The 12,353-nt window shown below is 44.8% G+C and overlaps 1 protein-coding gene across 1 annotated transcript; it reads right to left on the bottom strand.

Annotated features, from left to right (window-relative positions):
- Nucleotides 1–3,785: 3,785 nt before the first annotated feature.
- On the bottom strand, nt 3,786–4,861 carry LOC124686326. The gene is made up of 2 exons (XM_047220292.1): nt 4,266–4,861; nt 3,786–4,135 (listed from the first exon to the last, which is right to left on the bottom strand). The coding sequence occupies exons 1-2, from the start codon at nt 4,740–4,742 to the stop codon at nt 3,797–3,799; spliced, it is 816 nt and encodes a 271-aa protein (XP_047076248.1). The 5' UTR covers nt 4,743–4,861; the 3' UTR covers nt 3,786–3,796.
- Nucleotides 4,862–12,353: the final 7,492 nt, after the last annotated feature.

The raw sequence follows: 12,353 nt of genomic DNA, 5'->3' as shown, positions 1-12,353 counted from the left end.
TTTGGCAAGACACCCAATTTAAGCAGAGACCAATCGTATCCCTAACTGAATTTGAAATCCTACAAGAGCCAAGCGCGCGAACTCTGCTGCCCCGAACACCTCACCTTGTCCCAAGCAACATCCAACGTGAGCGCCGCATCACGGTTCTCGGAGAGCGCGCGGTCGTACTCCGTGCGGGAGCTCTGGTCCGTGAGGGTGTCGTGGGCGATCTGCAGTATCTGCCGGCGACCGACGAGTGCGTCCGTGCTGTAACCGTACTGTGGCGGCTTGGCTGTCCGCGCCTCGAACGCCCTCCTGACGCCGTCGCCGAGGAAGTGGGGCTCTGCGCCCAGGACCTGAGCAGGGACCAAATCATCATTTCCGAAAGGTTTCCGCACAATGCATGCAAAGGTTCGTACAGCAGGTAAAGGGGCATTCTTTTTATGGGGTTGGAGGGGAGAATAACCTAGAAAATGAGGGTTGGTGGTGAAATCTCTAAAAGGGGAATTGTTGGAGCTACAGCTTTTGTTAAGGAAGAATATCAATCACATTTCAAGCACAATGGAGTATTTCTCGTCTATCAGATTTGTGTTGTGAGGAGGACCTAGGAGGAGATTGCAGGAGATGCCCGTGAGGCGGATGTTGTACGGCCTAACCTTGTAGAAGTCGACTTGGAGGGGGAGAGATCGGTCGGCGGCGTCGGGGAAGAGCGGGACGAAGGGGGACGCGGAGGCGGGGGCCGCGGACGGAGGCTCAGGCGCGGCGGAGGCGGCGGGGAGGAGGTGGAAGTCGGCGAAGAGGCGGTCGGCCCAGCGGCTGGCGGCGCGGCAGGCGATGGTGTGAGGGCGTGGCGGTGGCGGCCTGCGGCGCGGGCGCGGGAGGGAGAAGGCGAGCGGCGCGGAGTTGGGGCGCGCCAGGAGGTTGTGGAAGCCCTCCATTGCCGGCGGCGGCGGCGGCGGCGGGGAGAGGAAAAGGAGGGGGTTTAGAAAGGGAGAAAGCCCGCCGCTGTTGCTGTTGTCGCTGTCGTTCCGTGCTCTGTTGCGTGATCTGGATACAGTGACTGATGCCCAAGGCTCGGAGCTTTGCCTACAAATGTGGCTATTTTTTGAAAAATAATGCTAGTAGTACGAATTTTTTATTGATTTTCGCAAATAATAATGGAAGCTGGGAATTTTCGAAAATAATACGGCCTCGGCCACGGCGATGCTGACTGGACCCTATCGGCCACGGCTAAGCCAAGCAGCTCGAGTCTGTTGACCGATAGTGTCGTCTCGTCGGCTGACATGTCGGCGTAGAGGACGCCGACATGATGTTATCGACGTTGAGTGTCCGACAGGAATTTTGGCTTGGGCGTGGCCGATAGGTTCTAGTCGGCGCCGGTAAGGGCAACGGTGCATGATCAATGCGTTTTGTCCGTGATTACCCTAAGTTTATTATCAGTAGTAAGCGCACAAAAACCTTGCCTCATCAAATTTCTCTCCCGCCACCATTTGCCGCAATTTCCCGCGGTGTCCCGTCGCCATTTGCCGCCATTTGGTCAAGGTGACACAGTGAGACTCTGACCATAGGTGAATTTGGGGGGCATGTCACATTCCTTCGTTGGAGGAGTTAAGCTTTGATCATGATATTCTCTTTGTTAGCAGCTCAAGGATAAAGCGAGGTTGGAGGATACGAGTTCGGGAACACCAGATCCGACACCTTTGGGGATTCAGTGATCTGACACCACTGTCATCATCAGGTCGTGGCAGTGAAATTGGTGTCTCCATTGTTGATGGTGGAGGTTAAAGATTTGTGGGGAATTTTATGTTGCAAAGAGTCTTTCTACTTTCTACATGCGACAAGAGACAAGTGTATATGTGTTTTTGTTGTGTACACATGGGTAACATGTATCAATGATCATGGGTGCACGCTTCAAGGGGAATTTCTCATATTCTATGTGTTTTATTTTCTTGTTGTTTGCGTTTGTCAGATATAGTGCATGCATTTAGTTTTTATGTTGCATCAAAGTTATCAATGTTTTGTGACAACAAATATAGATTTGTAATATACACATATATTTTGCTACATAGCCATATTTCAATGTTGCAACAAATTTTACGTATTTGCTACGAGGTAAGGGGAGATTTGTTGCACCATTGTTACACGTGAACAAAAGATGCATGCGAAGGACACCACACCAAACCACCCAACAGGCGGCTACCGCCTAGTGCGCCAAATTAATATACATATTCTTAGTCGAATATGTTGTACTCCCTCCGTCCATCAAAAGATGCCAAAGATTTCTTCAAATTCGGATGTATCTATACACTAAAGAGTGTCTAGATACATCCAAATTTAGTCAAACTTCGGCATCTATTTATGGTGAGAGGAAGTAGATAAGAAAAGCACAATTTTATAGGTAACATCTTGTCTTGAAATTTTGAGCACATGCGAAGGACACCACACCAAACCACCCAACAGGCGGCTAACGCCTAGTGCGCCAAATTAATATACATATTTTTAGTTGCATATGTTGTAGATAAGAAAATCTCAATTTTATAGGTAACATCTTGTCTTGAAATTTTGCGCACCAACATTGTCATTGCAAGAATCAACAAAATTTCTAATTTTTTGAATGATATATCACTTACTCAAATACTTTATTATTTCCACAATCTGAAGTTCTGAAGCCATAAACATTAATCATCCACGCCGACATCATATAAAGTCCTTAAATCCTACCCCCAAGAACCACACATATACATCTCCCCAAAGCACAATTGACATTCTTACCATCTCATGTCTCCGCTTGTTGGCAAATGTTGGCCCGAGGCTTCATGTACATCATGTACATCGTGAGAAAGCTTGATGAACCTAATCGTATAGCGACATAACAATTCCCTTACCAAGGATGATGAACGACAACGGTGCAAGTGCCAAAGAGGAGTAATATTGAGCACCCGTGGATGTCCAAACAAAACCCTAAGCTGACACGAACTATTTGGGATTTTGTATTTTAATCAATGGTGAATTCTTTTGTCCAAAAGATACATTCGTTGCAAGCGTGCCAAGGAGACCACCCCACCCAACAGCAGCCTAATGCCTAGTGTGTTCCAAATTAATCTAAATAATATTTTTAATTTAATGTGTAACAAAAATAAATAGCTCAATTGTATAGGTATCATCTTTTCTTGATAATTTGCACAATCAGTGTTTCATGCATATGTTGTAATTTTCCGTTGAAAAGTATCTTTCCAACAACTTCAACATACCTTCCAGTTTTTAGATGATATGCCACTTACTCATATCCTTCTTCATTTCCTCAATCTTAATCCAAGCACATTCATCATCCTTGCCCACATCATATAAATCATCAGATCCTACCTCAGAAGTAGGACTAAATCTTGAGAAAGCACGATAAACATTCTCACTGGCTCATGTCTCCGCGCTGCCATGCCTGCTTATCGCCCAATGTTGGACATCGCCTTATGAACCTAATCCTATAGCGACTGAACAATCTTCATATCAGCGCAAGCGCGCCCCAAAGAGGAGTATGATCATTATGCTGGAGCACCGACAGATGTCCAAACAAATTCCCAAGCTGGCAAGAACTATTTGGGATTTTGAATTTTTGAGCAATGGAGAATTGTTGTCGAAAAAAAAAAATCATTATATATTTACGTGTGACAAATGTCACCAAAACTTTGCACTTAAAAGTCGGCGAATGATGTTATTAACAGACTAACAGAGGATGAAGCAAACAACCATGTGGATGCGGATGGATCAGGGCTGCCTAATGAAATTCTCGTGTATCAAGTGATGATCAAGACCAGCTATCTCATGGCCACTTTGTGAACTCGAAGACCTTGCCGACGATCTCTAGCCCGGTGGGGATCTGCCAGACGAAGAGCAGGACGTTGATGGTGTTGAGCGCGATGTGCAGGCTCCTTGCCGTCTCGTTCCCCTTCTGCATGGCCGGGACGAGCGCGGCGGCGGCCGCCCAGAGCACGGTGATGGCGGCGCCGGCGAAGAGGTGCGGGCCCGGGAAGAGCTTCCCCGTGCGCAGGTAGGTGTTGAGCGCGCCGCCGACGGACTCGGTGACGCCCAGCCCCAGCAGGATGGACCCCGCGTTGAAGTGCTTGTCCCTGTACGACCCCTTCACCAGCTTCTTCCGCTCCTGCGTTCGTTCATGTCGCGCGCCGGAGCAGAGGCAGAGCGATGAGTCAATCACCCACATGTATACGGCCGCATTGCAAGAACAACAGGTCGAAATGCTAGAAGAGACGAGTGTGTTCAAAAGTGATTACCTCTGTGAGCTCGTCGATCTTGATCTCGGTGGGCGACTTGGCGGCGGGCGGGGCGGCGGAGTCCCCGGCGCCGACGGCGACGGCGGCGGTGGCGGCCGGTTTGAGCTGCTTCTTGAGCTCGGTGATCTCGTCCTGGACGGTGCGGACGCGGCGCCACTGCCAGCCGAGGTAGCCCGCCCAGAGCGTGTAGGCGAAGAGGCCGCCCATGATGGCCGGGTGCAGCAGCGCGACGGTCGTTCCCTCCAGGATGCCCAGCTCGCCGCCCACCGCCAGCGCGTCCGGGGGCGGGAGCGCCGCCAGCAGCAGCGGCGCCGCTGCGGCCACGAGCGCCGTTGGTAGAGGAGAGGTGGATGGCCGCGGTGGTTGGTGTTGCGGCGAATGCTTGGGGTTCTTGGGCGTGGAGGCGGAGCAGGATACGGGGTGCAGGCGGGCGGCGCGGACGACGGCCGTGAGCGGCGAGGCCATCGGTGCGGCCATGGGCGCGTCCTTGGCTGGGCTGGGCGCGCGCGATCGGTCGGTGGAGATGTGGCTGGTGGGGGTAGAGAGAGAGAGAGGAGATAAGGAAATGAACGGAGCTGGATGAAGGAACGAGCTGGCGAGCTGGCGAGTGTGTTCTCGAGCTAGCTAGGCGAGCGCGTGTGAGCTTGGTGTGGTGGTGGGGAAGAGATGGGACGTGGCGTGCACACGCGCGCGGCAAGCGCTTTTGGCTGGGCCGGTTTGCGGGCCGAGAGCGATGGGTTTGTCCATTGGTGTGTTCGCCCATCATGGCTCTTCTGGGCCGACCGCGTCGATGCTCGAGGATGGAGTGTGGGAGGAGACACGTTGCTCCATGCTCTGAGCCCTAGCTGCAGCGCAGCAGGTCACACACTCACACATGGCTACAAGCCTACAACCTACATGAGGCGATCGCGTTCGACGACTCTGGATCCACCAGATTCTTGTCCGGCGACCGTGTCATGTGCACGTCTGCTTTGGCGACTCACCAGTGGCGGAGCCAGAATTAGAGCAAGCCCCGGGCCAAAAACTTAGCCCAGAAAAATTACTCTAAAAAATCATCTAATAGCACAAAATATTTAGTATAATTTTAAAAATAAACATATAATATCAACTAGATCCAACAACACACAAACAAAAGATCAGAAAAGACTAAAAATTATAATAAGGGATAAAAACATAATACTCTCCCAGTCCATACATAGTTCTTGTAGATAAATATTGACACAGTTTAATCAATATTTTAACTAAACTTACTACAAGTATTTGGGCCGGAGGGATTAAAAAATAACAATTCATTTCTGGAAGCCATTTAATAAATTTAACTGAGACACAGAGATGAATAGAGTTAGTCAATTACGTGCTAGCTAGCTTGATCAGAGGAGGAGCAGCGCCTGAGCCGAGTCAATTTCCTAGTACAGTTGTTGAGTGGAGCCTATTAGGAAAAGCAAAGTCGTAGAGTATATACGCACAACACCGCACCAGCTATCAGCAATTGAGCTGCAGCGGCCGGCAGTTGCGTTCGGAGGGACGGAGGCGGCCATGCAGGACGGGAGGTCGCGGAGAAGGAGATGTGTTGCCCGGGCCAAATCGGAAATCTGTACAGGTAGTCACCCGGGAAAAATGCTGCGCCCCGGGCCATGGCCCCTCTTGCCCGGGGTGTAGCTCCGCCCCTGCGACTCACCCTCTTGTTTGTCTATTCCAGTTATCGATAATGCCTTCAACGGTCTTGTATTAAGGGGTCCGATCGACCACACTTTGTTAAACCAAAGTTTGGTAATTTGATAATTGTTTGTTTCTTGCCACACTTTACTATACAACATAGGGTTCATATATCATGGAACTAAACACCTCTTACCATCTACTACCTAAGCTTATTTTTTTTTAAGTCAAACGAAGTAAAATTTGATTAAATTTTTAGAAGAATCTATGAATAAATATGATATGTTGTAGATACAATATGAAAATATATTTTATTATCTATCTAATGATATTGATTTTGTATTTTTTATGTTAACAATTTTTGATAAAAACTTGGTCAAACTTAACATAGTTTGACTTTCTGAAAAAATATAGACCTTAACCTTTGGATGGAGGTAGTATATTTTGTTAGATGGCTCATGGGGCTCTCCAACGCCATAATATTAGTCTGTGAAGCTGCATCGTTTGCTTTGCTAACATAAACATGAAACTACTGAGTCTGGCATAGTGGTGGGCAGGGAGCGTGGCTCGCACACACCTGGCAAACTCTTTTGTTGAGATGGTTTCTGCCTTTGTGGTGTCTTCCGGTCCGAGAGCGACGGCTGTGGAACCGTCTGTGGCTGTTGCCTGTTGGTAACAAGTTCAAGAAAAATCATATGAAAAAGCAAAATGAAAAGCATGCAAATCGTATATTTTCTTTGTACCAGTTGACATGTTATTGAGAAAATCTGAAAGATAGAAGCAAACAACAACAAAAAGGAAACTATATTATGGGTTTGGTGGTCAAACTCGTAGAGTGTCGCTACATGATTGTGTGCATTCTGTTTATTTCAATCTCCATGACTTTTGACAACCATCTGAATGAAGAACATGGAATACATGAATATTGATCACGTTCATGAATGGATCCGCCAAGTGATGAATGTGGTGAAAATCAACATTGGCAAACCCATATGTGATAGCCACAAGCAAGATAGCATGCGCTTGCCTGAAATAGCAAGGGACATAAACTATTTACATTTTGGATAAGATCACCTCGAGTAGATAACTAAAATAACTATATCCTAAAGAAACATACTAGTTTTGAGTACTGGATCTGAAGTTTGGCGTTTAGCACGTAGTCAAAACCACCCTGTATTGTTTTTAGGATGCTAAAAGAAAAACGAGGCAAGCGGCTCTTTTTGTTGCGTATACGCAAATCACCGAAAACTCTGGAACCCTAGCTTTGAGATCTCTCGCTCCCTTCTCGCTCTTCACAACCCTATCGGAATTCGCTAACGACTACTGAGCTCCCGGCTGCCCTCCTGAGCGCTGACTATGGATGCGGCTTCGAGCTGCACATGATCTCACAATTCGAGTTGCACCCCCTCGAGCTCATGGCTACTGAAAACAATTGATGTTCACACGTTTATACTAAACATTTTTACATTTCTTTCACATCTTTGTTTCGCCGATTATAAATTAGTTGTTTTGATGATACAACCTTTAACATAGGAATTCAAATATTTTTACTATTTGCAACTGAAATATTACACATGTGTAATATTATAACTAGAATTTCACTTATACAAATACAAATATGCGTCATTACAAACACGATTGTGCTAAAGAGGAAACATTCTTTGTTATCCCAATAAAACTATGTTGTTTTCTCAGATTTGTTTCTTGACATTTTGTTTTATTTGAGTTTTGTGGAATCATGGAAGTCACAAAAGAAGATAAAATAACATTTATCTTCACAATAAAGGGTGCACTCATATAAAATATAGTGTTCTTCTATGTATGTTTATTTCAATATCTTGATAGGGTGACTTTTAATGTACAAGTCTAACAAATATCATAGAAGAGATTTGTCAATAGATTCTAGATTATAGGAGCCACTTATCTTTGCTAGTTGGCATTTTTCCCATCTCACTGTGTGGTCATATCACGATTTTTATGTCTTTAAGGCGGAAATAGCTAGTGGAACATGGGTGTAGAGGCACCCGTTTATTCAAAATTTGAAAAAATTCCTTCTAAAAGTTTCAAAATAAAATAAAATAAATTTTTGTATGTACGTATTATCTTGATACTCACTCGTGCCAATTCTCAAGGAAAAATACGATTATATGTGACCTACAAAACAAAATGGGCAAATAACACTATAATGATTGGATTTGTATTGTTCAAAGTAATACAAATTTCTGTTTTCTCTTTTTTGTGTAGATCACATATGGTCGTATTTTCACTTGAGAATTGGCACGAGTAAGTATCAACATAATATGTACATTTTTTTCCGAAACTCAAATGGCATATTTTGATTTTTTTTGAAAAATGGGTGCGCCTACACCAATGTGACCATGTCCACCAAATCTGTGCTGTAACTTAAGGCTCTTATATAGGTGAAGATCATACATGCGTGTTCCATCCATTTAACAGGCAATAACAATGTGTGTAAGTCCAAGGTCAAGTGCCAAATATAATTTATGTTTGTGAAGCAAGAAGGAAGCAACTTTTTTTTTTTACAAAACAATATTGTAAGGTTTAGGCATAGGCCCGTTTCAAACCAACTTTGCATACTAAGACCCCAAATTTGAATATCAAAGAAATGGAAGAACCAACGGAGGCAAGATTCTTTTTTCAAACAATATCGCAATGTCTTGAAAATTGGGTAAGTTCCAAACAAACCTCGCACACATTAACGGCTCGAGACTGAAACACACATAAGAAACGAAGAACGATGGGTGTAAGTGTTGTCACTAGCAACTTAGGCACTTAGCCAGGACTGAACTGAAGTCCATGCACGAGCAAAACTAACAAACCAACACAGAAAGGTCCATGCACGTCTTTTTTTTTTTCGAAACACAGATGATCGCAGACGTTCACACATGCGTACATACACTCAACCCTATGAACGCACATCCTATGTCTATGAGCATCTCCGAGAGACTGAGGCCAACAAATTGATTCGACAGGTCTTGAGAATAATGAAGTCACCACAGACGTCTCGCTATCCACTTTCACTGAAGAACATTCCACCTTTAAACCGTGGTACCCAGTGATGTCTACGCACGCTTCTATTCCTGTAGACAGTGTTGGGCCTCCAAGAGCAGAGGTTTGTAGAACAGTAGCAAGTTTCTCTTAAGTGAATCACCCAAGGTTTATCGAACTCAGGGAGGTAGAGGTCAGAGATATTCCTCTCAAGCAACCCTGCAATTACGATACAAGAAGTCTCTTGTGTCCCCAACACACCTAATACACTTGTCAGATGTATAGGTGCACTAGTTCGGCGAAGAGATAGTGAGATGCAAGTGATATGGATGAATATGAGTGGTAATAGCAATCTGAAATAAAGATGGCAGCAAGTAAACATGCGAGGGAACAGTAAGTAAACGGTGATTCGATGCTTGGAAACAAGGCCTAGGGATCATACTTTCACTAGTGGACACTCTCAACATTGATCACATAATAAATAAATAACTTCTCATCACTTGTGCTACATACACTCTCTTGTTGAATAGCAAACACCATTCATTGTGTAGGGCTACAAGAGCTCCCTCAAGCCGGAGTTAACAAGCTCCACAACATTCGGAGTTCATATTTAAGTAACCTCTAGAGCATAATAGACCGTTGCAATTTAGACCGAGTACTAACATAGCAAACACACCGTCACCAATAAGCTATGAAAGGGGGAATAGATCACATCAATACTATCATAGTAATAGTTAACTTCATAATCTACAAAAGATTACAATCATAACCTACGCCAAGTACTACATGATGCACACACCGTCACCTTTACATCATGAAGGAGGAATAGACTACTTTAATAACATCACTAGAGTAGCACATAGATTAATAGTGATACAAAGCTCATCATATGGATCTCAATCATGTAAGGCAGCTCATGAGATCATTGTATTGAGGTACATGAGAGAGAGAGATTAACCACATAGCTACCGGTAGAGCCCTCAGCTTCCGGGGAGAACTATTCCCTCCTCATCATGGGAGACAGCAGCGGCGATGAAGATGGCGGTTGTGTCGATGGAGATGACTCCGGGGGCAATTCCCCATCCCGGCGGCGTGCCGGAACAGAGACTTCTGTCCCCCGAAACAGAGTTTCGCGATGGCGGCGGCGTCCCTGGAGTCTTTCTGGAGTTTCGTCAATTGGTGACGAGGTTTTAGGTCACGAGGGATCTTATAGGCGAAGAGGCGGCGCGGGAGGGGTACCAGGGCGCCCTCCCCATAGGCCGGCGCGGCCAGGCCTGAGCCCGCGCGGCCCTATGGTCTGGGGGCCCTAGGCCTCCCCTCCGACTCTCCTTCGGTGTCCTGGTCCGTCTCGGTGAATTATGATGTTTGGTCTTCGTTTCGTCGAATTCCGAGAATATTGCCCGAACAGCCTTTCTGGAACCAAAAACAGCAGAAAACAGGAACTGGCACTTCGGCATCTTGTTAATAGGTTAGTTCCAGAAAATGCATCAAAACGATATAAAGTATGGATAAAACATGTAGATATTGTCATAAAACTAGCATGGAACATAAAAAATTATAGATACGTTTGAGACGTATCAAGCATCCCCAAGCTTAGTTCCTACTTGCCCTCGAGTAGGTAAACGATAAAAAGGATAATTTCTGAAGTGACATGCTATCATAATCTTGATCAATACTATTGTAAAACATATGAAGTGAATGAAGTGATTCAAAGCAATGGTAAAGACAATGAATAAACAACTGAATCATATAATTTCAGGGTCATCTGCGTCGGCGTCGGGGCCACCGTGCTCTACGCAGACACGTTCTTTTTTTTTTAAAACCTGTACAGTGAGTTTCCTCACTGTGTATATTTTTATTGCATTTTTGGTTATAAGTTACAAAGCTAAAGCTAAAAGAAAACAGAGTGCTTGAGAACAGCATTAAAAAAAAAAACTAAACTAGGCTAAACTAAGCTAGACTAGATATTACAGAAAATTCGTTACCCAGGCCCGAAGGCCAATGTATGATTTCTTCTTAGCTTTATGCACCAATAAGGCCAACTCTTCTTTTTGCAAAGTGACCTGCTCCTTTTTGCAGGCTATGCGGCCCTAGCAGAATCTGCAGGACATGTCCGCCAAATCCACTTAATCTATGCAGTTTTTCCGCAATGCCGCCACAGGGTTTAACGCGGCGCGGACGAAGCGGGCCTGCGGACGCCCTCGTCCACCTGCATCAGCATCAAAACAGGTTGTATTTGACCCAGATTCGAATGATTTGAAGATACAAGGATCTAGACATGATTTTTGCTGACTTTGAAACAGATCTGCCCCATCTAGCTATGGTCCCTGACTAGCGGACCCATGCAAGGAAAATGTACGTATGCTTTTTGTGTTGGGAGGATTCGATCTTGTGATCTCCTCATGACGGATCGAGATGGAAGTCAGTGGGCTATGAATAAGGATTTGAAAGTAGAGGACGACGACCTATTATTGAAGCAGTTCAAGGCGGTTACTTGACTTCAACAGGCGTGGTGGAAGACTGCCGGCGACGGTGACCATCTCGAGGCGGCGCGTCAGGTGAAGCGTGTTTGTTGGTGTGCATTGGAGTGCGTGCATGCAAAACCAGCCCAACATCCCCATCTAACAAGCTAAATCACCCTGACCTTCTTCTATCTCCTCCTTCAGCACTCTACACCATTCGGTTAATTGTGCGATTTCGTGGTCCGTTGGCCCATAATCCTAGAAAAATGACCATGTTTAAAGTATAAAGCTCAACATTTGCTCCATGATGTTGGATTGTTTGCATAAGCTTCCAAAACTATACTCGTGTATTCTCAACCATATTGTTGGTTCATCTGTGGTACATTCTGAGGACTTTAGGATGATTCAGTTGTCCTTTGGTTCACTATTTTTTTATTTATATATAACTGCATTCTACACAGAGAATCATCTGTTCTTTTTAAAATTTAAGTTATGTATGATATAATACATCAAATATACATAAATTCAATCAATGCCTGTATAATTATTTGATCTATTTTAAAAGACAAACAAATTTATTTCATCTCTGCTTAGGAGGGGCATACTGTACTCTAGAGCAGAGCAAGTTATTTAAAAAATGATGTGGTCCTTATGATTCCCTTTAGCTGATGGCTCATAATTGAATATCGACGTAGCAGAGAGATTTGGGTTTCACAAGCTGATTGCTAGGGCATTCCCGAACACGCCTTTATACTGAACTTTTTTACATTTGTCATTACTTTGTCACCAAATATAAGTTAGACTATTTTGATGATGCAACCTTTTAACATTAAAATTTAAATAATTTTAGTATTTGTATCTAACAAAATAAAGAATGTGCAATATTATAGCTTGAATTCCACTGCTACACGATACAAACACGTATCGTTATAAACACAGCCATGCTAAAGAGAAACTTTAC

Source organism: Lolium rigidum, chromosome 2 (assembly GCF_022539505.1).
Source record: "Lolium rigidum isolate FL_2022 chromosome 2, APGP_CSIRO_Lrig_0.1, whole genome shotgun sequence".
In the NCBI taxonomy this organism is placed as follows: domain Eukaryota; kingdom Viridiplantae; phylum Streptophyta; class Magnoliopsida; order Poales; family Poaceae; genus Lolium; species Lolium rigidum.
Note: the sequence above shows the minus strand (reverse complement) of the source record. Positions and strands in the feature narration are given on the sequence as shown.

Excerpts from the sequence above, each read along its gene's own strand:
- LOC124686326 (XM_047220292.1), bottom strand. The coding sequence starts at position 4,742 with ATGGCCGCACCGATGGCCTCGCCGCTCACGGCCGTCGTCCGCGCCGCC. Across the intron at positions 4,136-4,265 it reads AGATCGACGAGCTCACAGAG|GAGCGGAAGAAGCTGGTGAA; the intron begins GTAATCACTTTT and ends GAACGAACGCAG.